The 26,883-nt window shown below is 43.4% G+C and overlaps 1 protein-coding gene across 3 annotated transcripts in view; it reads left to right on the forward strand.

Annotated features, from left to right (window-relative positions):
• The first annotated feature begins 11,316 nt into the window (after positions 1-11,316).
• ARID3B (AT-rich interaction domain 3B) overlaps positions 11,317-26,883 on the forward strand; it is a 49,621-nt gene continuing 34,054 nt past the window's right edge. For 2 of the 3 annotated variants that reach the window (XM_033108737.1, XM_033108738.1), the window contains exons 1-2: positions 11,317-11,444; positions 13,927-14,548. In XM_033108737.1, the coding sequence (XP_032964628.1) occupies positions 14,003-14,548 (546 nt within the window). In that variant the 5' untranslated portion in view covers positions 11,317-11,444; positions 13,927-14,002. The remainder of the gene's footprint in view (positions 11,445-13,926; positions 14,549-26,883) is intronic. The other variant, XM_033108739.1, reaches the window with a different exon arrangement.

Here is a 26,883-nt window from a genome sequence, read left to right on the forward strand (position 1 = left end):
CCTGAGGGAAGTGAGTGCAACCTAGCAAATTGATCTGGCTGGATGTGAGCTAATCATGGACAAGTATTTGTTGTATACAGAGTTCACTAAAAGGAAGAGAAGAGTATCAACAACAGAAACAGAACAGGCCCATGATGAAAAGAGCCTTGGCATGTTAAAAGTATTTGATCTTATAGTATGCTACCTTCTGGGTAGGAAATAAAAGAGGGAGAAATAACAAAATATACATGTACACACTAATTTGTACAAAAAAGAAACACAGGATGGATAAACCAGAAACTAGTGAGATTGGTTACCTACAGGAGGTGGTGGTAATGGGACGGAGAGAAAGGGAGATGGAAACAGATTGGAAGGGATGGAGAGAGGGGCACTTTTCTGAATACACCTGTTGTATAGTTCAGACTTTTGGAACCATGTTAGTGTCGCAAATACTCAAAAAAGCAAATCAAGGAGGCTATGGGTAGGATCCCCAAATGGCATATAACTAGGAACATATGACCCACCTGCATTTTCAAATAAGTAACTACATTAAAGGCGGGGGGGGGGGAGGGAATTAACCCAGGTAACTTCTTTTTCAATCTAACTGGCCCATGTGGGAATCGAACAGGCGGTCTTGGTGTTATGAGTACTGCACTCTAAGTATTGGGCAAACTGGCCACCCAACCCAGGTAACTTCTTAACACAATATGTTGACTATATATACCCTGAGGCTAAAGACCAAAAAACCCACCAAACAACTGGAAATAAATAGTGAACTCTAGTTAGTGTGTTTGTTTTTCACAGTGGTATGGGTTACAATTCTGAAACTACCTTACGTATATTCCAAGACTGAGAGAATAAGTAAATATATTACGGAAAATGAGAGCCAGGTTTCTTACTGTTCAAGAGAGTTATAAACATGGAAAAATTAAAGACGAGAATAAACCCTATGGTATTGAACTGAAAATTAGAGATGTCAATATTTATTCATGTTTTTAATAGGTAGGGGGAGATATATACATATAAATTTATATATACATGTAATCTCCTAGCTTTATCTGTTGAGAGCGCCTAAAAGCGACAACAAGTAACACCCTACTAATGATGAGTACACCCAGTATTCAGGTTTTTCTTCTCTTAAATACCATTTTCCACAAAAAGGAACCGGGGCTTTATGGAGAAATGGCTGAGTCCAGGGAAGAAACAAGATGAGCCTGGAACTTCTTGTTCGTCTGGAAAGTGCTCAAAGAATAGTGGAGTCATGTCAAAATAACACAGAAGATAGCTTGAAAAGGTTCCCAGTAACCAAATCTGGACCATTTTCAGAATTAAAATAAATAATTATAAAAATGGAATAAAATAAGAATTTATGAGTTAATATTTACATAAACAAACAAACAAACAAACAAACAAACAAACAAACAGTGGGCAGGACTCTTCCTTACAGAATTCCAACTAATTAATGAAGAAAGAATTATGGAATTGAATGAGAAAAATCACCGTTTGACAATCAACATAGTAATAATTATTTCAGGCAAGAATGACGAATGGATGCTAAAACTAAGTGGATAAGAGTTAAATGAGAAACAATATTTATTATAGGGGTTCAGTGTCTCTCCATATAAAATCCTTATTAATTACCAAGGGAAAAAGAGTAACTTTACAATGGAGAAAATACAGACACCACCGTAACCAAGTGACCCAAGTCAACATCACCAGTAATGAGAAAAATTGACACACGTGCCTGCTGATGTCAGGCACTGAGATAAAAACACCACCACCTCTGTAATGTTCCTGCCAGAAATGCATATCCTCAGTTTAATCAGGCAAACTCAAACTGAAGGACATTGTATAAAATAATGGGCCCATACTCTTCAGAAATGTCAAAATTATAGTAGATAAAGACGGTAGATTATTGATTTAAAGAAGAATAAAGAGAGTTGACAATTTTATATGCAATGTGTGATCTGGACCAGTAAAAAAGATTTTGTTTGATTTTGATATCAAAGATATTTTGGGGACATTTAGAAAAATAAGAATATGATCTATAAATTAGATAATAGTATCGTAGTGATGTTAATTACTAAATTTTTATATACTATGGTTCTTTAGGAGAATGTACTTGTGTTTATGAAATACACACTAAAATATTTAGGTACAAAGGGACATTGTGTCTGAAAGAATTATAAAGCGAATGTGGTAAAATGTTAACATTCGTGGAGTCTGGGGAGAGGGTACATGAGAATTCTTTGTGCTAATTTTGCAGCATTCCGACAGGTGGAAAGTTACAGCCAGGAGGGTAAAGAACCAAAGCGTGAAAAGGAAGCCTCTGGGGTAGAGGCTTCCTACTTCAGACTGTCACCAGCCTGTGCCAAAGTTGTTCATGGCAATTTCTAAGGACCACTGCTTTGGGGCACCTCTCTAGGAACCCCCATTTAAAATTCCCAGTGAGTGCAATTTCCTAATCTTTATTGGTGCACCACAGATAATGTCACTTTAGCTGAGTAAGGATTGAGCAAAGATCAATCCTTTGGCGTTTGCTGTGATCAGGTCCTTTTTAAACAAGGTTTAATTTTCTCTAGTATTTCCAAAATACCCAATCACCATGGCTGAGGTCATTTAGAAGCCAGCTGTGTGGCTGGCAAGGGAACATGGCCTGTGCCTGTTGGTGTAAGACTAAGTATGTTGGGTCTATCCTTTACGACATTTAGCCAGCTCTGCCTGTAAGAGGTTAGAATGAGAACAGGTGGAGAGATTCCTAGTCACCAGGGCCAGCCTGCCACTGACCAATGGGGAGGCAATCTATGAGTTGCTGAATGGGAAGAACACAGTTTTAAAGGCCAAGGAGAGTATTTAAGGCCATGGGAACTCAAGTGTGTGTGATAATTTAGCTAATTTAATTTCGACTTAATTTAATTAAGTGCTGGGCCTGAAGAGCAGCAAAGAAGAAATGCCACCTCCCTGACCTGAGACTCTGTCCAGGACTGTTAGGTGAGCAAGAAGTAAACGATTTGCCAAGTCATCTTTTGGACCTATCTGTTGCAGTTTAGCTTAAATTACTGATACATACCCCATGAGTCATAATTCTTCAACATAGTGATTATATATGTACATCCTTTTTAAACATAATTATTAATGATAACATACTAAACACTCTGTTATGAACCTCGCGATTTTTTTTCCTTAAGATTTGATTGGAGAAGGGGAGCAGTGTGTACTCCCAAGACTTTTTCCAAGTCAAGTTGTCCTTTCAATGTTAGTTGTGGAGGGTGCCGTTCAGCTTCAAGTTGTTGTGCTTTCAGTCTTAGTTGTGGAGGGCGCAGCTCAGCTCCAGGTCCAGTTGCCATTGTTAGTTGCAGGGGGCGCAGCCCACCATCCCTTACAGGAGTCGAACTGGCAACCCCGTGGTTGAGAGGATGCACTCCAACCAACTGAGCCATCCGGGAGCTCAGCTCAAGGTGCCGTGTTCAATCTTAGTTATAGGGGGCGGAGCCCACCATCCTTTGCGGGAGTCGAGGAGTCGAACTGGAAACCTTGTGAACCTTGTTATTTTTCATTTAATGTCTTGGAAAGTATTCCACATCAGTACATTAAAAATGTCCCCATTTTCCTTTTCTTGCTTGATAGCCTAAGTACCACATGTCATTGAACCAGTTCCCGACTGATGGACGTTTGGGCTGTCTCTCATCTTTTGCCAGTGTCCCATGTTCCAGTTCTTTCAGTTGGTGCTCTGTAAATGCAGGGCACAGGTCAGTTTCATGTCCCACACGGAACTGGTTTTCCTCTCAGATTCAGGGCTTCAAATTACACAGCTAATATGCAACCATATTGATTCTCTGTGGCCCACTATTGTAAAATGTATACTGAAAAATAAACTCAAGGGCTGGCCTGGTGGCACAGGTAGTTGGAGCTCCGTGATCCTAACTCTGAAGGCTGCCGTTTCGATTCCCACATGGGCCATTGGGCTCAACCACAAGGTTGCCGGTTGGACTCCTTGACTCCCGCAAAGGATGGTGGGCTGTGCCCCCTGCAACTAGAAAATGGCAACTGGACCTGGAGCTGAGCTGCGCCCTCCACAACTAAGACTGAAAGGACAACAACTTGACTTGGAAAAAAGTCCTGGAAGTACACATTATTCCCCAACAAAGTCCTGTTCCCCTTCCCCAATAAAATCTTTAAAAAATAAAAAATAAACTCAAATGGTTACAAATCAAATATTTACATTGATGGGAGAAATATAACATGGTGGTTAGGAGCATGAATTGCAGACCGCCCTGGATTCAAATCTCAGCTCTGCTACCTGTAACATATAACTTAATCTTGGGCAAGTGACTGAACTCCTACAAGTATTAGTTTTCTCACCTGTAAAATGGGGGCTATTGTGAAGATTAAAAGATAATGTAAGTAAAGTGCTTAGTGCATAACTATCAGTCAATAAGTACTGTGGATTTTTCCTTAATGTATAATTTTTTCTAATTACCAAAGAAACCAAAAATCAAACTTGAGTCTAACGTTAGGACATGTATCATAACTATCTTTATTGTTAAGATGGGAAATTGTTTTTCAAAAGATTAAATCATCATTCAATTTTTTTCAAACTGATTTTATTTTACATACTTTTCTGTAACTTGCTAGTTTCTCTTTAAATCTTACCACTGACATCTTCCTATGTCAGTAGAAATGTATTGACTTCATTCTTTTTAATGGCTATAACCATTTTTCTTTGGATAACTATTCACTTTTAATAAGGAGAGAGCCCTCAAATCTTGTGACTAATTCATTTTGATTTTGTATCAAACGACTAGTGTTAGACTGTACTGGGTCAGGGCTGAGTGTATTGTAGGTGCAGGCAATGCAGCCACTGCACATGCCGTAATTAATGTTAAAGCAAACCGCACGGAGGCTTCACGCCTTTCGGGAGCGAGAAGGAAAGGAGTTGTAGAAAACTCACACTAATGTAAATACCATTCTCCTAGCACTTGAATTCCAGAAGTGAAACTGGAGGGCTGAACTGTCCATATTAGGAAATGACTCGTTGCTTGATGACCACAGTGTTAAGCTAAGTATTTCGTCCTTTTATTTGGCGGGGGTGTGGGATGGGATGGAAGGGAATGGGTCAGGAGGGTATTACTATTAGATCCATTAACTTTATAACCACGCTATTCTCTTCCAACATAACCTCAGGGAAGTTATAAGCATTACAAAAATCAAACTTTCACTTAACTGGAAAAACTGAAAACCTAGCTCAGTGTTTAACGATGAAGTTTCTGAATCAGATTGCCAAATGAGGTTATGTGTTATTCCTTGAAATTGCAGCAGGGTTAAAAACCTGTGTTAAGATTGGTTTGAATCAAAGGATTCAACATGTGCTCTTGCTATAAAGTGGTAAATGAAGGCCTGGGGTATAGACAACCGTTTCTACTCTCTGGCACTGAACATATTATTTCACCTTAATAAAATACCAGGAATTATACCATACTTCGTTTCCTCTAGTTAAGAATCAGGGCTAAAATAGCATTAAGCTTGCAAGAGGAACACAGTCGTGTGGCACGTGCTAGTATGTGGGGGCATAAAGAAATGATGAGCCAGGAGCCCCAACACCCACATCTAACAAAAGAAAGTGTGCCCCACCCTGTATTTGGGAAACTTCTTTTCCACTTAAGTTCCCTCACGATACCTTGCATCCCGAGCTCAAGTTTCCAAAATACTCGCCTGGTGTCCTCTGTAACTTCTCTATACTTTGCTCCTGAAATTGACAGGTGTTTTTTGTTGTTTTTTTCCTTAACTCAGAGAGGACAACCTTAACAATAGAAAACACGTATTACCACCCTGGATAACTCAACATTCAGTGCTGGAGCTTGGAAATAAAGATTTCTGATGGGTGTAAGCCCCGGGGCATGTGTGGGTGTCTATAGACACAAAGCAGTTGGTTGGCCCCAGGATTCTTCCTGACAACCAAGCTCACTGCCAAGCAGACTTCAGCTCAGGCACCCTCTCCGGAGTCTCGCCAGCACTTGTTATAAGTCTGGCTTATACCAGCTCTGGCGGATGGGGGGCCAGATGGCCCCCAAAGAGCGCCAACCAGAGGCAAAGACCTGTGACCAGATGTCTTGTTCTAGGACAGAGGGCTCGCACTGCCTCCTGCTCCCTTTGCTCTGCAGTCTGTGGGACAGCTGAGTGTTAGGGCCACCACGCAAATCTGGATGGAGCTTTGCAAAGACAGCTTTCAATTAAGTATCAAGGAGAGTGAAACAACCCAATGTTTTCAAAGATGAGTCACTTTGGGATTGGCCTTTGGACTTGCCTTAGAGGTCTGATCTCTCTTCTAGTACTTGGTGAGGGAAAGAATATAGTCAAGGCAGTTCGTCAGAATATGGGCAAATCCCCGAGTCACAGGATTGGAAAGAACTTTTGCAGTGACAGCTGAGACCTGCAGGGGAATGCTGGCTGCCCACAGCCAGGAGGCTTCATTACTTAGAAGACCTCTCCCCGTCCAGCTTTGGGCCTCAGTAACTAGGTGCTGGCACTTCCCCGGGATGGAGTGGCTTGTGGAGGCTGATGCACCACGTAACTTAAGACATCAGACACCAAATACCAATTGTCTGATTCAAAATATGAAGAGTTTCATTTAAGAAAGGATTCAGGAGTCAGTCTGATGGGCGTATCTCTGCCTCCTCCCAGGAAAACACCTGGACACTAGCCGCCTAGTCAGGCTGCAGGTAACACTAACCCGCCTCCACCTCCGTGATAAAGAGGTCCCCTCAGGAATGTGGGGACTTGACACACCTTTTTTCAGGTCCCCCCTGGCACTGTCACATTCTTTCTTTACACATGTTAATACCATTTACTCAGCAGAGGCTTTACACATGCTAACAGGCTCCTGGAGGCTATACTTAGATCTCAGGACAAAAAGAAACCTTAATCATCAGGTTACATTTTAATTTTCCATGACAGTAAAAGGTACAGTAAACTCTAGGACAGTCTGCCTTACTAGGGCTAGCAATCCTGAAAAACTTCTTGTGGGGCCAATGCAAGTTGAAAATGTCATCATTCATTTCAGTGGGAAAACATTTTACACGTTCCCTGACTCCCCAAATTGACACCCACTCATGCTAAAACACCAAATCTCATTAAAATGGACACAATCACATCAATAATTGACATTGGCTATCATAAACACACACCTCAGGCATTTTCCCTTCACTAGTTATGACTAATTATATTATTATTCTATAATATGGTCATTTACCTGTTGTTTCTTAGCTTTCACGCCCTGTACATATAAAATTAAATTTATGACATACATACAAATGATACCCAATATTTATACAATTCAACCTTTATTTAGGAAAAGAAAATCAATGAAAACCACGCAAACGATATTACTTTTACTGAAAAAGCTGAATACAACAGACACATGTATAGGAGTATCCCTGCTATAACTAAGCACAGCTGTGAGAAATCTGCTGGGAGACCGGAAGGTAACATAGGCCAGCTGCATGAGGGTGATACACGGTGAGTCTCTTCTTGACGTGCTCAGCGGCTCCAAGAAGCACACCCAACCAAATTCAGCCTGACAGATGCAGAGCACTCCTCGGGTATCAGTTATCTTGGATTGCAAAACAAACCACCTCAAAACGTACTGAGTTAACTCTAAGACAATAAACATTATTTTTCGCTGGTCTGTGGGTTCACTGTGGGTTTCTACTGGTCTGAGCCAGCACAGCTGAGCCTAGAAGGCCTACAACAGCCTGGCTCACGTACTTGGCAGGTGGGCTGGTCTAAGGGGCCACACTCCAGTCTGGCAGTTGGTTAGAAGTCAGACGGGGTGATGACCACGTCTCTCATCGTCCATCAGGTTAGCAGGAGGTTTTCACAGGTGGTGGAAGCGTTCCCAGCAGCAGGAGAGAAGAGCTATAATTGTAAGCGCTTTTTAAGATTCTCCTTGTATCAGATTTGCTAATGTCCTACAGAACAAGTACCGGTAAGGCAAGTCACATGGCCAAGCCTACATTCAGAGAATGGAGGAATAGACTCCACCTCTTGATGGGAGAAGCTGAAAAATACAGTAAGCACACACTTAATGTTCTGTGATTTTAAGCGAAACAATGTATAGCAAAACCAATTTTACCACAGGCTAATAAACAAGTTAAGTTCCTGCAGCATCTCATCAACGTTGTAACGAAACCTCATTCAAGGACCTGCTGTACTGTGGTTACTATGTTCAGTCTACCATATGTTAGAAGCCAAGATGGAGAGATTAAATGCTTTCCTTGTGACCAGAATGGGTGTATACTTTGAGGTTTAAACATATTTCTATGAAGGGGGTGGGGGCTCTTCTGATTTAACTACTGAGGTCATCCAGTAAGGCTGCCCTCTTGAGTCCTCTACTACACCTGCAGCAAAGAGATAAAACCAAAGAGGTAGGCAGAGGCTAGGGCTCTAAAGACCACGTGAAGGAATTTAGGTCTTGATCTCAAGAGCAGTGGGAAGCCACAGAGTGTTTTAAGGAGAGAGATAAGATCGCTTGGGCTGCAGTGAGGACAGTAATTCTAGAAGCTTTGCTAGGAAGGGGAACAGTGAGATAAGCCTTTAAGTACAGAATATAGGGTCAAAGGACAGGCTTTTTTGTGGGTTTCTTGTTTTCTTTTTTAAAGCAAAATATGGTTGAAACTAGAGCCTGTTTGAATACTGATGGAAAGATCCAATATTGCAAGAGCCCTTATAATTGGGAAGGGAAACTTCAGCACACATGGAAGTTTGGCTTAAAAAAAATAATTATAAAATAAAACTGATTGCATTTTTGTTTTACAGTCCTATTAATTTGACTACATATATAAATTCACGTAACTGACACCACAGCCAGGATACAGAGGAGTAATCAACCCTGAAAAATCTCTTGTGGCCCAAACCCTCTGTTTTGCTATCCCCTTGTTGTCACTTCTCCATCCCTCACTCCCAGCAACCACTGACTTACTCTCCATCGATATAGTTTTAACCTTTTCAAGAGTGTCACTTTTCTTTCACTCAGCATAATGCCTTTATTGTTATGTTGTTGAGCATAATGCCTTTATTGTTATTTTCTTGTAATCCCAAGTTGCTGGGTATATCAATGCTTTATTCCTTTTCATTGCTAAGGGATCAGATTCTGATCCGGGTCAGTAAATGATATCTTTATTCTACCAGTTACCTGGGTCAAACCTGTACATCCAATCTATTAGCAAATTCTGGTGGCTTTACTTTCAAATAACACCTGGAATCTGACCACTTCTTACCACCCCCACGGCTGTCATCTAGTTTAGGCCACCATCATCTTCTGCCAGGACTAGTGCTTCCACTCTTACCCCTCCACCCTCATAATCTATTCTCCACACAAGACCTAGAGGGGTCCTTTTAGTCACTTAAGTCTGATCAAGTCACTCTTCTGCTCAAAACTCTCCAGTGGTAACAATCCAAAAATGTCATCATGGCCTACAAGGCCCTGCATGGTTGGGCCCCTGCCTACCTCCCTGATCTCCTCTCCTACCTCCTCTCCCTTCACTTACTCCCTGTCAGCTACAGTGGTCTCCTTGCTATTCGTATAGCATGTCAAGCATGCTCCTGCCTCAGATCATTTGCGTTTGCTGTCACCCTTTCCCTAAATATTCACATGGATCGCTCCCATCAAGTCAATTCTAGTTTCTGCTTAAATAGCTCATCAATGAGTCCTTCTTTAACATCTAAAATAGCAGCTACCTGACACCACTATCTAACCCTCACCTTGCTTTGTTCTTCTTCATAGCACATATCCCTTCATAGCACATATAGATACTTGTTTCTGTCTCTCTACACTAGAAAGAGCCTTTAGGACAAAGGATTTTTTTTATTCAACACTCAACAAGCACCTACATGAATGCCTCGCCTGGTATAAAGTGGGAGTTTAATGAATACTTTTGATTGAATAAAATGTAGGAAGAAAGGACAGGATGGGAATACACGTAGATATTTAGACTTTAAGGCATTCAACATTTTCTGTTACTTATATATATACAGTAAGATACCCGGGGAATGGGTACCAGAAGGGTCAGGTTAGAGATTTGCAGAGATAGAGGAGAGCAAGTTAACTATAAAAATATAGTGAAATTTCCAGGCACTATTCACAGCCCATTTAAGGTTGAAATTATTAACTTAGTGACGTCAATCTGTTCAGCAGGACAATTTTCTCTGACAAGGTACATACAGGCATGGAGAAACATGTTGTTCCATCCAGGGTGGAAGACTTAGCTGAGAAAAAAGGAGGGCTGGGTAGGCTTAAGAATAAGGAAGAGCAGGATTGTAATGATCTAGCGTTGAATCTAAGATGAAATAAGGAGGGAAGTGAAGAGGGAGGATTAAGAGTGAGGCTTTCAATAGGTTGGAGGTCCTGATAAAGTGCAAAAACCAGCGGTGGTGAAGTTCCTGAGGAGTCAAGCTAAAAGGATATGGGGCTGTAGTTGGACAGAGGGCTGTTCCGATTATTGATTTGTGACGTGATAGCGGACCCTGCTTCGAAAGCGTTTCTGGTGATATGATCCAGGTTTTTAACTGAGATTGGGAGGCTGACGTAAGGGTCGCTAGAGGTGAGACCCAGATGTTAAATGGATTGTCCACATTGACTATGAAACTAACAAGACAGGAGACGATTAGAGAGAAAGTAAAGCAAGGAACTGGATGCACAAAGAAGCAGATGCTCTCCACAGAGGCCGTTAAATGGCTGGCAGTCTTGAGAATAAGCGTCGGAGAAGCAAGGGGTTTTACGAGGTGACAGTACTCGGCAAAGAGTCCCCCACCTTTGGAACCTGGGAAGTGAGAATACTACACCATGTGAGTGGGTTCCAGGGGATGCCTCGGCGTACAGCCAGCTCTCAGTCCAGGTAGGAATGGAGTTCAGAGAAAAGCTGATGTGGAAGGGGGAATCTCCAAAAGGCCGATTTAAAGGTTGGAGGTTGGGGAGGGGACCGAAACCCTGACACTCCTTGTCCTTTATTTATCTTCCTCCCAACCTACCGCCCGCGCCACACCAACCTCCGCAACCAGAAAACGCGCAGCGAAAACTACGAGACCCGTTCTCTTCAACTCCCCGCGAAAAGTGCTCACACCGGAACTCCTCCGTGTCTCCACTTTCCCATTGGTGGAAGCCTCCGCCAGCTTCGACCCGCTTCCGCTCACGACTTAGTTGGGCGGGACCGTCCCTAGAAGTCACTTCCGCCTGACCCCGCCCCTCGATCCCTTTTTGGCCGCTTCCGGCGTCAGGCCGCGCCCCACCTCGTGCGGCACCGCCCCCTCCCCGCCCAGGGCCGACTGACCGGCCCCGCGGCGCCGCTTCCGGTGCGGGCCCCGCCCCGGCTGTGGCCCCCGGCTGCGGAGAAGTCCGAGACGCAGCTGCGGCGCGGGGGCCAGAGCGGCAGCCTCCACCACGGCCGGCGGCCCCGGCGCGCCCCGCACAGGTAAGCCTCGCGGGCCCGGCTCCGTCAGCCGCGGCGGGAGCGGGGGCTGTGGCAGGTGGAGGGGACGGGGGTTGGGAGGGACGGAGGCAGGTGTGCTTGGGCAGACGTGAAGGCGCTGGCCGGCGGAGCGCGGGGGCCGCGGAGGAAAACGTGAGCGCTGGGAGGAGACCGGAGACGCCCTGTGCCCTTTAGGGTGGTTGGAGATAAAGAGATGCGCTGAGTAAGGACCCCCCACTCCGGGGAACTGAGCGGGTGAGGATAGGTGGGGTTGGGGGGTTCAGAGAAGAGCCGGCGGGCTGGCTGGGAGGGCTTGGTAGAGGTAAAAGTGATAGGGCGGGATTGGGGGTGGTATGAAGAACGGGGGGTGGAGTAACCAGGTCTGGAGGTGTGGGGCTGGAAGGGGGCCGAGGCTGGAGAGATCCCGCAGCAAAGGTAGAGGGAATGTGGGCGAGGCCGTTGCTCCGAGCTCGGCGGTCGGGAACTTTAGGGGAAATGGGGGAGGGGGCCTTGTGAAGGGATGAAGTGGCTTAGATTTCTGAGACAAGTTTTCTAAACGTAGGCAGGTGGCATTGTTCGCATCGACCGGCTGCTTAGGGACGGGGAAGATGGGCTTTTGGAGGGCGGGTGTGTGTATGGAGTTGTAGAACTTAGTCATCTCAGTCGTGCTAAAGTGGTTGTGAGACACCTCGTCCTCTGCGGGGACAGCAGACGGAGAAGATGGTGCCAGGAGACAAGAGGCAGTTGTTCAATGACTGGCAGGACGTGGCTGAACATTTTCCTGCTTATGATTGATTGACTGTAATGATTATAAGGAAAACGAAAATGACCACCGAATCATTTGTTTTATTCTTTTGTTTAATTTTCTCTGACGCAGATTGTTTTTATTTTAAATGAACACTTCAGCCAATTAGATTTACTGCGGGTGTAAATCTTTTCATGCTTTGTTACACTATAAAGAGGGCTAAAGCAGAATGAAGGTATTGCTCCTGGCATTCCTCAGTTTCTGAGTGTTAAGAGAGGAAGTAAAGGCAGTAAGAGGCAAATTGGAATTTGACTCCCTCACAGAATGCAAAAAGGCAAAAGCGGTGCTTCTAAGATAAACAGAAAGTTAGAATTTTTTTCTCTACTGTTTTGCCTACCTTTTTTCTCTAACCCATTAAAATATTTATAAATCCAAGCAGTTTTTCTTGCTAGGGATGTGATTACTTCCCCCATGAATTTTTGAAGACTTTAAAGACATTTAGTTTTTTAAATGTTTCTACCCAATCCTAAAACAATGAACAATGCAAATATCAAGTCCCAACCTGTGCATGCACCTTCTCCTTTCCTGGGATAACGTTGTAGCCATACTGCAAGTGCTGTTCGCCTAGAATTTGCCCAGGCCTAGTAGTAATCCATTCAGTTACGGAGACTCACCGAGGAAACGTAACTCAACTCAGGGGGTTGGGGGTGGGGACTCAGAGAGGAGAAAGGGAAGCGGGGTTGTGAGAGGAGAGCCTGTGAAAGGGGTGTGTGTTTGGAGACTGATTGGTAAGAATGCTGATAAACCAGCCCCCAGAATACTTTTGGCCTGAAAGCCTTTTCTTTTTTGTATTCGTCATAGAATATAGTAGAAGTGAATCAGAAAGAAAGGGGATGTGAAGAGATTTACTTGACTTCATAAAAAAGAAGCAGTAACTTGCTATATAGACAATATTGATATCTGTTTCAAATTAATTAACTTGAAAATCTCCAGAGGAATTCCCCCTGTTTGTTTTTGAGTGACGATTGCAATTTGAAACTTGCCTCCTTGCTGGATTGGGGGGGTATACATTCTTTCATGTTGAAATTGGATTCTTTTTGAGGCTATAATGTCCAGTTGGCATGGCCCAGCCCACTTGAAAAGCAGGTTGGCAATTGGATCTGGGAAGTTTGAAAAGTTTAAAACCAAGAGCAGTTTGATAGGTTCTGCTTTTCTGTGATTGAAATCACTGTCTGCCTGATTGATAGCTCTGTGTCTAGCTTGGAGGATAAGTTTTTTTCTCTGGTGGGCCTGAGAACATAAGCAATGTGTTCTCTTTTATAGGCAAGACCTTTTCCTTTATTATTGTGGTTTCCATACTCACAGCCTTTGTACAGTGCAAACCCAGTTGCATTTTCAGTAATAAACACATTAATGTTTGATAATGTTGATGGAGGAAGACGAAAATACAGAGAGGTTTGTAAGCAATATATCGTCTGGATTTACTTCTTTTAAACCCAAGTAGCCCATCACTGCTGAGATTCATGCCATATTTCCCCTCTTAAAATTCTCTTCTTCAATCCCTTTCCTACCCACCCACCCCCGAAATCCTCACCACTCACTCATCCTAAAATTCAGGTTTAGGAGCATATGTTTAGAATTCATGCTCTTTGCTGGAGAAAAGAAAGCCTTTTTATACCTGTTTTACATAGTTTCCCCCCCCCCCTTCTCCTTCTTTGTGGTTTCTGTTAATCACTTAAGGTTTAGACCAGTGTGCCTGCTGGGCTGTGCCCAAATTCAGAGCCATGCCAATCAGTGGGTGAAGCTTGAGGCAGTGATGGAGCCGCTGCAGCAGAAGCCACCGCAGCAGCCACAGCAGCAGCCACCACACCAGGGTCCTCTGCAGATGGATGCCAGAGAGAAGCAGGGACAGCAGATGAGAGAGACCCAGTTCTTGTACGCCCAGAAGCTGGTCACACAGACTCTTCTTTCTGCCACACCTGGGAGGCCTTCTGGCAGCCCTGCCCTGGGTCCTTTAGCCAGGGTGGCCCCAGCCACAGCAGTGACCCGAGTGTTTGAACGGAGCAGCGTGAACTCAGAGCCTGAGGAAGAGGAAGGAGGTTTGGAAGATGAGGATGGGGACGATGACGTTACAGAGGTGGCTGGGAAAGAGGCCCAGGCTGCTTCAAAATATTTTCATGTGCAGAAAGGGGCTCTCCGAGACCCAAGAGCGGCACCCATCTCTGGTCTTCTTCCAGCAGCAGGCCTCCCAGCACACGGACAGCAGGCTCAAGAAGACCACACCAAAGATGCTGCCAAGGCCCCTGCTTCAGCCTCCGCCACTGGGCAGCCAGGCTGGAACCTGGATGAGCAGCTCAAGCAGGTCAGTCTTTCCGGTGTGGGGCTCATTTGTTCTTCCTAAAGGCCAGCCAGAGAGGGATGCTGCACTGCCAGGCTGACACTCAGTCCAGACGTGAATAGACTTTGAAGGTTTTTGCCATCCTTGTTTCCTTGGTTAAAGCACTGAAATGTGTAAGTTACTCCTCATATAGATTGTTCCGAATTTGAAGTGAAAGAATGTCAGTACAATCTCTTTTTTTTTTTCCAAAGGAAGGATGAGGTTGCAGCAGTGTTATGAGGGACATCTAAAAATGAGACGTGGCACTCTAATTCCAGTTTTTCTAGTAGTCACGTAAAAGAACAGTCTGCCTAAGACAGTTTCGTGGCTCCAGGCTAACCCAGGATTATGCTCTTTTAGGACAGTTTTGTTGTTTTGCAGCTAAACCGAGCTGATGAGAAGCGCTTGCATTCTGTGTATTTTCTAACAAAGAACCTTGTAGACATGATTTCATCTCACAGGAAAGGGTAGACCTCAGATTTCCCATTTTAGCCAAGACAACCTTAAGTGATTTTCAAACACAGCTAACCATTGGTTATGTATGCAGCTTTTTAAAAAATACAGATGCCAGGGTCCTCATGAATTATCTTAGGGGTGGGGCCTACAGACTGTTCTCAGCCAAGCCTCTGACTTCTAGTTCCTCGTCTCTCTCTGACCTGCACTGCCGGTTTTCCTCACCCGTGAACAGGAGCGATGCTAAGTTGTTCCCGGTTCAGTGACTTACCGGTGCTTAGGCAGGCGCTCAGGATAAAGCTGGTCATTTCTGGGCACTCCCCATAAGCACATGCTCTTCCTGTGGTCCAGTAGTGCTGTTTAGAAATCCGTTGTGAAGAGCTATGGGTTTTCACGGGGCAACTAGAAGTCACATAAGAAAACCCTTTGGAACCTGAGAAATCAGTATCTTCATATAAAGGAACCTGTGCAGTTCATCTGAGTTTAATATAGCCATGTTTGCAGTCGATTCCAGAGCCAACAAAGTGGGGTTCAGATCCCATCTCTTCCATTTATTACCCTTGTGATCTTTCAGTGGGCTCTTCATCTCTGAGCCTGTGTCTTCTCGTCTGAGATAAAAATAATGAAGCCTGTCTCCCAGGGGTGTCGTAAGGATTAACAGCGAGCGCGGGGTGGGCAGTAGTGCTCCGAGCTCTTTAATACAAACAGTGCCACCTCTGCTGCATCCACACACACGTGCTCTGAGGCAGGGAGGATGCTGAGCTGCAGAGGTTTTCCCTCCGATCACCAGAGAGCTAGTGGTGGAGCTAGGACGAGGATCAGAGAAACCCGCTTCCACGACAGCAACAGCCTGGCCGCCCGCCCAGACCAGCCTCCAGGCTGATTGCTCTGCTCTAGCAAAACATCTGTGGTTGCCGGCGGCCCCCGCACTGCTGGGCGGTTGGCAGGGTTCCATGCCGGCCGCTGAGTCAGCGCCTAGGCTCCCGCCCCAACAGCACTGGGAAAGTTCAGGCCTGGCGGCTGGGCTGCCCCTGCCTTGGCAGCTCGCCAGCCTCTGCGTGTGTGCGGTAGTTCCTAGAAAGTGCAGCCGCGTGCGAGGAACAAGTGGAGCTCCAGAGCCTGTCTGTCTTCAGGAAATGCAGCAGGTGTTGAGGTCAAGCCATTAGAGCTTTGAAAAAAGACTCGTCAGAACTGGTGTGTGCGTGCACATGTGCGCCCGGTGGCAGGCGCCCAGCGCCCTGCTCCACAGATCCGTGCTCAGGGGACTTCTGTTGGCTTCTGAAACCCTCTGAGTTCGTTTTAGTCTCTGAGGCGTACTCTCTAATTATAGCCTGTGTGGCAGAGCACTGCCAAAATGTGTTATAAACGCCAGGGAGCCGAGGCCCAATCTCACCCCTACATGTACCTGCTTCCTGGATTTGGACATCAAGAACTGGGTTGGGGGCCATTAGGTAACAGTGACTTAAAACCTTAGATTTGTACCTCCTTTTCCTCCTGAATTTAATTTTGCACAATCAGTTTGGTGTGTGCCCTCCTCCTTTGTCTGATCCTGCTTTTAAAGGAGCGAACAACGTGCTTAGGGATTAAAAACCTGTTTTTTCTTAAGTTGTGCTTTAGAAGAGGGGCTAAAAATTTAATACTGTTTGGAGAGCCTCTACAAACCATTAGGAACCATGAAACTAGCTTCTTTTGTTCAAAGTCTTTTGTTTCCTATGCAGTTAATTTCTAGAGAGCAGAAGAGCAGAAATAGAGTAACCTCCAGGAACAATTACAAAGATTTTTTACAGTTGACACAAAATGACCTTACTGTTGATGTGTTGCAGTGTCCATTTTGTTCTTTTACACGACGAACTTTTACAGAGGCCTCTCGGGGCCAGGCGTGTGCTCCATGGATGAAGGCGTGCTTCTCTGGGGGCTCACCCTCTAGCAGAGGCAGTGTGGGAAACCCACGGGAGATTGGGTCTTGGGTTGCAACAATTTCACTCTGTCCTAAGTCATCTGAAGCCCAACTGCTCAGTCTGAGCTATGCTGCAGATATTTATAAAAGGTTTTGTTTGAAACATTAACACACCAAGGTAAAAAGTTAATTTTGTGTATAGCATAGTTGGCATAACTTAGTAAACTGACAGGAATACTCAAAAGTATTTTGCAAAATTTGGATGGGGGAAAGCGCCACGCATCTGCCAACTGAAAAGCAAAGTTTGAAAAGCTTAAGGGCTCCACAGATTATCTTTTGTTTTTGAAATCCCTTTTGTTAGAACATGTGAAGTCAAAATAATTTCATGGATTCTCTTTGAAGAAACTCTGAGGAAATAATTGCTTCTGAAGCCTGGATCCTCAGAAAGACTGTAGGATTCTCTGATACCAGAGTGATGGGAAGATGGATAACTGAGCCCAGTGTTCTAAAGCTCGTCAGATTTCGATGAGCAGAGTAAATAATTGTAAAACAATACAGCAGACAAAGAGCTGAGTGTCCCTTCCCTCAGGAGCTCAGCAGAGCTCTGTCAGCGTACAGCCAGCTGGTGGGGAGTGTTGCTGGCCTCTTAGGGGTGGTCTTCTGGCCTCCTGAAAAGAGGCAGCATAGGCTTTGTCTGTCTTGATCCCATTCATGGAACCATGTTTCCAGAAGGGCATAAACTCCCGTTCAATAGGAAGATGAGCAGTGGCTTGGGAGGCATGTGCGTCTGATGTTCTGCATACTTCGACAGTCCCGTGGGTTACTGAGTGTGGGAAGGGAGAAGGATGAGTGCTTGGGCTCCAGAATCTATACCGAGAGTCCCTGTAAGGAGTAAGGTGTGGTCTCTTGGGCTAGGCTTACTTTTCTTGCTACATACTGCATGTCTTTGGAACATTAGATGCTTTTCCTATGTAAGCTATTGCCTGGAAAAAATAAGGTCATGCACTTTCCCCACTTTCTTAGTAGGTTTATCTTGCAAGCCCGTAGTAGTTTCCATAGTCAGTGGAATCCATGTAGGTAAGTGGTTCTCAATTAGAGCGATTTTCCCCCCTCTTCCTGTCTCCAGGGAATGTTTGGTTATTATGACTGGGGGCGGGGCGGATATGCTACTGGCAAGTAGTGGGTGGACACCAGGGTAGTGCTAAACAGCCTGCAGTGCTGGGGCAGTCCTCCACCACAAAGAATTACCTGGCTCTAAATGTCAGTAGTGCCACGGTGGAGAAACCCTGCTTTAGATTGTGTAATCAGAAAGGGACTGTATGCTGTGCTTTCATCAGACGCTGCCCGAGGCTCTTGTTCCTTTGGGTTTCCGTCTTGTAAATGAAGAATCTGGCAGCCTTGAGTTTTCACTTCTATTTTCATTGTTTGTGTTGAGCTCAAGTCTTCACCTGTAGTCATCTGGGTGAACTGACTGTCACTTGGGAGACGATTGGAACCTAGAATTTGCACTTTCTTGTGTGGCCCTGCCAGTGCTTCTCCAGCCCAATGTTCAGTGATGTCTAAGATGTGAAACAGCTGATTTGTGAGAGAACTTGGTTGCTCTTTTAGGCTCTACTCAAAAAGTTAAGGCATAAATACTGAGCAAACTTGTTACTTAGTAACAGATTTCATTATTAAATCAGCCAAAAGACACAGGTTTAGATTCTAGGTCCATTCCATAGCTTGCTTGCTGTGGTGCTTGGAGCGGGTATCCTAACCTGCCCTTCTCAGCTCCTGCAGAAATCTGCTCCCCCGCCATCCTCAGGGAGTGATTTTAAAGATACTGCAAAGGAGTGGGTTTTTCCTTTTGATTTATGATCTCCTTTCCTCCCAAGTTATAGCAAGCAACTAAAAGCCATCTTCCCATAAACACTAATTGTGTAACTTTAGATTTGCTAGTACCAAAGCTTGTTGGCCATTTATCTGTACCCTCCCAGAGTTGTTTCTTCTGCATTGGATTCGTTTATTTCACTTTCTCTCCCAAAGCTGGAGACTTTGATGTATTTTTCATTTAGCATTAGACCTTATATTTTAAAAATAAAGATATTACAAAGGTGGAAGAAGAATATGAGTGTGTGAAAGATCTTCGTAAAATTTATACCATCGTACAAAGTTTAGGTTGAGTTGTCGTTAGCATCTAAATACTTTTTGAAGCTATAACTTTTCAATGTTTACTACCTTTGTAGGTAAGGTGCTCCATAAATCCTAGACACTAAAACTCCTTTTTTCTAGAGCTGTGATCAAACTCTAGTGTTCTCTCTGAAACATTTCAAGATTATGTAAGCTGAAAACGCCATTTTGAGGCTGCTGCTTTCCATGTTAAAATAGGGATATGTGCATATTTCTTCTTCAGGTAGAGGTAAGATATTTATTTTTAATTTTTTTTTAAAAAAAGATTTTATTGGGGAAGGGGAACAGGACTTTATTGGGGAACAGTGTGTACTTCCAGGACTTTTTTCCAAGTCAAGTTGTTGTCCTTTCAGTCTTAGTTGTGGAGGGCGCAGCTCAGCTCCAGGTCCAGTTGCTGTTGTTAGTTGCAGGGGGCACAGCCCACCATCCCTTGCGGGAGTCGAACTGGCAACCTTGTGGTTGAGAGGACACGCTCCAACCAACCGAGCCATCTGGCCACCCGGGAGCTGAGCGGCAGCTTATTGACTTCATTCTAGTGGCGGAGGGCGCAGCTCGCTGGCCCAGGTGGGAATCGAACCGGCAGCCCCGTTGCCCCGAGCTCGCGCTCCAACCAACTGAACCACCTGTCTGCCCCTATATTTAATTCTTATAAATACGTGATCAGTGACTTAACTTGGGCTTTATCCTCCATTCCAAACACTAATCCCTCCACATGTGTCCCAGATTGCGTGCCCTCCGAATTTTCAGGGACTTGTTCCATCAGCAAACCCTCATTTCCTTGAATCTTTGGACTCATTTTCTTTTGAAGCCCTTTCCACATTCACAAATGTTTACTCTCTCCCAGATTAAAAACAAAAACAAAAATCTTCTTTAATCAGTAAATCTGCCGGATTCTGTTGTTACAAGGAAATAAGAGGTTGCTTTTTAAAAATATCCCCCCCCCCCCCCCGCAGCTCACCTCTTCCAGCTTGTTCTGTGGTCCTAACTGTTCCCCCACTCCCCACAACAGAGCTTCTCAGAGGAATTGTCTGACTGCTCAGCACACTTCGTCTGGACTCTGCCTCTTCCACGTCCGCGAAGTTCCTCCCAGGAACGCCCCGTGCCCGCTGTGTTGCTAAGCCCGCTGCCCTCCCTCCCGGGATTTCTCAGCAGTGTCACACAGTGGGCCTCTCATTCGCTGTCTGTAGCCCTTCTGTTAGCTTATTTTCCTTGTCTTCTCTTCTATCCGACCTCAAGAACTCCCAAGTTCCCCGCGGCTCAGTCTTATAAACTCTCTTCTCTGTTCCCCTGGGCAATTTCTCTCACTTTCATGGCTTTAGATACTATCCACAAGCCATTGATTCCTGTATACAGAGGGTGCCAAAAAAAACCTATACACATTTTAAGAAAGGAATAAACTGTATTAAAATTGTAATACTCAATATATACTGGTAACAAAAGATGAGTACAAGTCATGTGTGTACGTGTGTTTTGTACCTCCGGTATGTTGTTTGAGCCCATGTTTCCATTCTGAGTTCAAATGGTATATATTCCCACCTACTTTCTTGACATTTCCATTTAGATGTTTTACTGGCATCTCAAGTTGAACACATACCAAACTGAACTCTTGATTTCAAACCTACTCCCCCACAATTATTTCCTCCTTTATTTTCCTTCGCTGTAAATGGCGTGTTTTTTGAGTTGGGCACTCATATCAGAAACCATAAGAGTTGACTACCTTTCACACCTCCTATCTGTCACTCCATCTGATGAGGGCCTGTCCATCTCCAAGTTTCCCATCTAAATATCCAGAATCCTGCCACTTCTCTCCTTTCCACGGTCGTTGACCTAATCCAAGCTACCCTCCTACTGCTATAACTATCAACAAGTTTCTGTCTTCCCCTCCCCATCTAATCCATTCTCTGAACAGTAGCTAGAGTGCTCTTCTCACAACCAGATCAGATTATGTCACTCCTTCCATGCACTTCACAAGTGTGATGGCAGTTGCTCTAATTGTAAAAGCCAAAATCTGCATAATCTGATCCCTGCCTGCTTCTGCAGCCTTATTTTTGCCAGTGTCCCGACCTGTCACTATCCTGCAGTGACCCTGGCCTTAGCGTCTGCCGGTTGTCCTACCCAGAATGTTCCTCCAAGGCTCTTTTTCCCCAGCCTTCAGCTCTCACTCTGGCATCACTTCCTCACCTCTCGTGTAGGTCAGGTTATATGCTGTCATTGAACATGATACTTTAATATTCGTGTGGTTGGTTGGTTTGTTTCATAACTGATCCCTATACTTGATGGTCAGGTATAAGAGGACAGGTCCCATGTCAGTGACAGGTCACAGGTCAATGACACGTTCCAAATCATTGTATCCCAGCACCCAGAAGAGTGATGGCAGATAATAGGCACTGAAAAATATGTTTCTTCTGCTTTTAATTTGCCTTTTTAAAAAATGTCAATGGCATAATTTTGTTTCTTAAAAAAAAATAGACTTTATTTTGGAGAGCCTTTTTGGGTTCATAGCAAAATTGAGCAGAAGGTGCAGTGGTTTCCCATAAACCTCTGCCCCATCACCCACACAGCCACCTCCACTGTCAACACCCCCACCAACAGGGAACACCTTACAGTTGACGAAGCTACACTGACACACACGTCATTATCACCCAAAGTCCATAGTTTACATTAGACTCACTCTTGGTGTTGGACATTCTGTGGGTTCTGACAAATGTATAAGGGCGTGTATCCATCGTTACAATGTCATACAGAAGTTTCACAGCCCTAAACGTTCTCTATGCTCCATCTATTCATCTCTTCCTGCCCCCAACCCTTGGCAACCCCTGATCTTTATACTGTCTCCATAGTTTTGCCTGTTCCAGAATGTCATAGATTTGGAATCATGCAGTATGCAGCCTTTTCAGATTGCTTTCTTTCACTTAGTCATGTGCATTTAAGGTTCCCTCATGTCTTTTCATGGCTTGATGGCTCATTTCTTTTTAGGGCTTAATAATATTCCATTGTGTGGATGTACCACAGTTTATCCGTTCAGCTACTGAAGGAAGTCTTTGTTACTTGCTTCCAAGTTTTGTCAAGAAGTATAAATAAAGCTGTGATAAACATCTGTATACAAGTTTTTGTGTAAACATAAGTTTTCAACTCATTTGGATAAATACCAAGCAGCACGATTGCTGGATTACGTGGTAAGAGTATGTTTAGTTTTGTAAGAAACTACCAAACTGTCTTCCAAAGTGACTAACATTTTGCATTCCCGCTAACAGTGAAACAGAATTCCTGTTACTCAACTTCAGTGCCAGCATTTGGTGGTGTTAGTGTTGGGGATTTGGGTCATGTTGGTCTTTTTGTTCTTGTTTTTTTGAAATTGAAATTTTCATTGAAGATCATTGTATATTCAGGTGCTGTTGTAAGAAATAATTCAGAGAGACCCCTGTACACCTGGCGCAATTTCCCTCAGTGGTAACATTTTGTAAAACTATAGTATACTATCACAACTCAGACTTGACATTGGTAAGATCCAATTATTAGGTTTCCTAATTTGTGCTAGTACGTGTGTGTATTCTATTTTTAAGCCTATTTAGTTGTATGTTTAAGACATCTCCTGAAATTCTTGTTACTTGATAAATGCATTTGAAGTTGTAGGTTTTTGTCAAGATCAAACTTTTGCTGTTATCTCATGAGTTTTGATACGTAATGCTTTTCATTGGTTAGTACGAAACGTTTCTTAATTTCACTTGTGATTGCTTCTTGAACTCATGGGTGGTTCAAGAGTGTTTTTTAGTTTACAGGTATGGGGTTTATCTTTTTTTAAAACATTAATTTATAGTTTATAATTAAGCTCTAACCATTGTGGTTAGAGAACTTGTATTATGTCAATTTTCTGGAATCTGTTAGAGTATTCTTTGTGTTGGCCTTGTATATGATCAGCTTCTGTAAAATCTGCTTAGAAAGAATGTATACTGTTTATTTGATATATAATTGGGGTTATATATCTGTCTATTGGATCAAGCTTATTGTTGGTCAGATCTTCTTTATCTAAGTTTTTCTTTATCTAAGTTTTTATTCTAAGTTTTGTTTGTGTGATCAATTTCAGAGAGAGGTGAATCCAAAATATTTTGGTGTAAGATTGGCTTTCTTTTTATTAGTATTAGTACGTTAATACTTTTTTTTAAAATTACATCTTCCATTCTTTATGTTTTGAGACCACATTTAAAAGACCTGTAATCTGTCTTTTTTTGATTAGGTTAATGTGATCCAGGTAGTTATTAGGATTGGTGATATATTTGGACTTATTTGTGCCCTCTAAATTTTGAGTTTTGGTTTAACCATCCTTTTTCTTTGCTTCTTGTTTTCTCCTTTCCTGTCTTTTATTCATTTAATTGAATTTTCTTTATTCGTTCTTTATCTCTTCCACCAATTTAGTAGTTATACTTTCTGTTTCTATTCTTTTCTTGGTTACTTTTAGATTTTAATTTGTATTCTTGACTTTTCATTATACATTACTTTCAAACAATGCTAGGACCTTAGAAATACTAGTTTTAACTTCTGCCTTCCCATTCCTGTCTTCCAGTGTATTTGGCCAGTATTTTAGTTCCATTTGTTTTCACTCCTCCCCCAAATTAGTTTTTCCCCCCTAACAGTCAATATTTATTTAGACTTCCCAAGAAGGTTATACATTTCTTCTCTCACCATTACTTCTTATATCCCACTCTTTCCCTTTGAGTTTGGTCTTCTTTTCCCTTTTTTAATAACTCTGTTAGCAGAAATTTGCATATAGTAAACTCAATCTTGCTATGTCTGGAAAAAGCTTTTTATTTTTTTCTTTATTTTTTTTTTTTTAAGATTTTATTGGGGAAGGGGAACAGGACTTTATTGGGGAACAGTGTGTACTTCCAGGCCTGTTTTCCAAGTCAAGTCGTTGTCCTTTCAGTCTTAGTTGTGGAGGGTGCTGTTCAGCTTCAAGTTGTTGTCCTTTCAATCTTAGTTGTGGAGGGCGCAGCTCCAGGTCCAGTTGCCGTTTTCTAGTTGCAGGGGGCACAGCCCACCATCCCTTGAGGGAGTCGAGGAATTGAACGGGCAACCTTGTGGTTGAGAGTCCACTGGCCCATGTGGGAATCGAACCGGCAGCCTTCGGAATTAGGAGCATGGAGCTCTAACCGCCTGAGCCACCGGGCTGGCCCTGGAAAAAGCTTTTTAAATTTATATGTTTATTTTGACCTTACTTTTTTTTTTTTTTTTTAATTTTATTGGGGAATATTAGGGAACAGTGTGTTTCTCCAGGACCCATCAACTCCGGGTCGTTGTCCCTCAATCTAGTTGTGGAAGGCTCAGCTCAGCTCCAAGTCCAGTCGCTGTTTTCAATCTTTAGTTGCAGGTGGCGCAGCCCACCCTCCCATGCGGGAATTGAACCAGCAATCTTGTTGTTAAGAGCTCATACTCTAACCAACTGAGCCATCCGGCTGCCCCTCCGGAAGCTCAGTGGCAGCTCATTGTCTTCAATCTAGCTGTGGAGGGCACAGCTCACTGGCCCAGGTGGGAATCGAACCAGCAAACCGTGTTCAGAGCTCATGCTCTAACCAACTGAGCCACCCCGCCGCCCTTGACCTTACTCTTGTACAATTGTTCATGGCTATAGATTCTAGATCGACCATTATTTTTCTTAACACTTTGATGATAAGATTCCATTGTCTCCAGCAACTATTTTTGCTGTTGAGAAATCTTTTATCAGTCTAATTTGTCACCTTTGTAAAACTTTCTCTCGGAGCTTTGAAACTTTCTTTTTGGCACTGCTGCTGTGCCCTTGTACTGCTGTTTTCTAGGTTTGGACTTAATTTTATTTACCCCACTTGGGCCTTGGTCTGCTCCTTCAACCTTATATGTGTTTGGGGGGATGGGGGTTTTTGGCTGCTATTTTTTTCTTGACCAGTACTCTGATAGAAGTATTTGAACCTTCTCGTTTAGTCTCCTATGTATCTTTTCTTTTATAACCTTATTTGTCATTCTCCTGCATTCTGGAATATTTTCACATTCTGTTTTTCTAATTTCTAATTCTCGCTCTTCAGTTCTGTCTATTCTACTTTATAAGACTTTTAAAAATTGTTTTATCTTAATATTGTGTTTAATTTTTATACATTTTTTGACTTTCAAAATTTGCCTGTTCTTACCTCCTGGTTCTTATATTCTTTTCTTTAGCTCTTTGAACATCTTTAACTTTCTAAAAAGTTTTTTTGTGGAATTGTTGAAATTTTTTATTAGGGAAATCTCAAACACACAAAAGAGAGAATGATAACGAACCATCTGTGTCCTTTACCCAGCTTTCAACAATTACCAACACACTGTTGTTCTTTAAACATGCTGATTATAAACATGCTTTTAGATTATTCTGTTATTAGCTCTAATTCTGAGGGTGCAAGTTCTCCTTATGTCATGTTACTCTCCCTTATGATGGTTTATTTCTTCTTGTGGTTTGTTTTTGTTCCCCCCCCCCCCCCATGTAAGTACATTTTGAGTTGGGATTTGTTTCCATGGGAGTCCCATGTGCTTTGTGTTACGGAAGCATACCTATGGGAAGGTTTGTTTTCTCCTCTGCTGGGGCCCTGCAAGTTTAGCTGCTTGTCATTGGTCGGGAATAGTGTGAATTTGGGGTCTACATCTGTGCCTGGTGAGAGCCTGGGTTTCCGTTTCTTATGGGCCCTCTTTCTCTGTGAGGACCTCACAGATGGCAAGGTTCCTGGCTGCTTCTGCAGGCTGGTGGGCAGTTTTTCCAGGCCCCAGTTCATAGGGGATGGGAGTGTAGTCCCACTCTGCAGAAAGACCGCTGGCTTTCTGCATTTATGTCAGTTCTGGTTCCTGGGGCGCAAACCTGCAGCCCAGACTCCTCTCTCTCCGGGTGGGTAAATCCCCAGCCCTCAGCCCTCAGCCCTTAAGCCTCTATCCAGGTCCTATTTTCCCTGGAGCCCTTCATCTTCAGTGCCTCTGACTGCTCGCTGATCCCCTCTTTTTTGTTTCTGGCACTTTGGACTCAGCTTTTTTTTCTTGGTTTCAAGCTTCGGAGGTGTGGAGTGTTAAATTTTATCTAGCATTTCTAAGTGAGGTTTTCTTTGGAGAGGGACAGAGGGCAGTGGTAGAGGACCTCCATGTCAGATTATCCTCACTCGTGGGTTTTTTTTGCTTCTTTGTCTTTGATTTTTAGTAGCTTAGACTTTTTTGACCTCTCGTGTGCCAGATACTTACCATGTTTCCCGAAAATAAGACCTAGCCGGACCATCAGCTCTAATGGGTCTTTTGGAGCAAAAATTAATACAGGACCTGGTCTTATTTTACTATAATATAAGACCAGGTCTTATATAATATAATATAATATAATATAATATAATATAATATAATATAATATAATGTAATATAATGTAATATATGACATAATATAATATCAGGTCTTATATTAATTTTTGCTCCAAAAGACGCATTAGAGTTGATGGTCCGGCTAGGTCTTATTTTTGGGGAAACAGGGTACTTGCCTGATTTCACTAAGTCGTGTGAGGCAGGCCCTGATATTTATCCCCCTTTCCGTGTTTATGTTCTTCTCCAGATGAGGAAAGGAGGGTTCAGTGCGCTGCTCGCGCTCACAGAAAGCTGGGCTATGAACGCAGGCCGTTGGTTTCAGCCTCCGTGCATCCCACGCACCCTCTCGCTCCGTTCCGGTGAGAGCAGGGCAAGGGTGATCTTTCTTTGAATGGTTTCATTGCTCTAAAAGTACTGATACATTTTTTTCTCATTGTCAAAATAATTTCAGGTCTTTTAGAAAATACGG

This window comes from Rhinolophus ferrumequinum, chromosome 6 (genome assembly GCF_004115265.2).
Source record: "Rhinolophus ferrumequinum isolate MPI-CBG mRhiFer1 chromosome 6, mRhiFer1_v1.p, whole genome shotgun sequence".
Lineage (NCBI taxonomy): Eukaryota > Metazoa > Chordata > Mammalia > Chiroptera > Rhinolophidae > Rhinolophus > Rhinolophus ferrumequinum.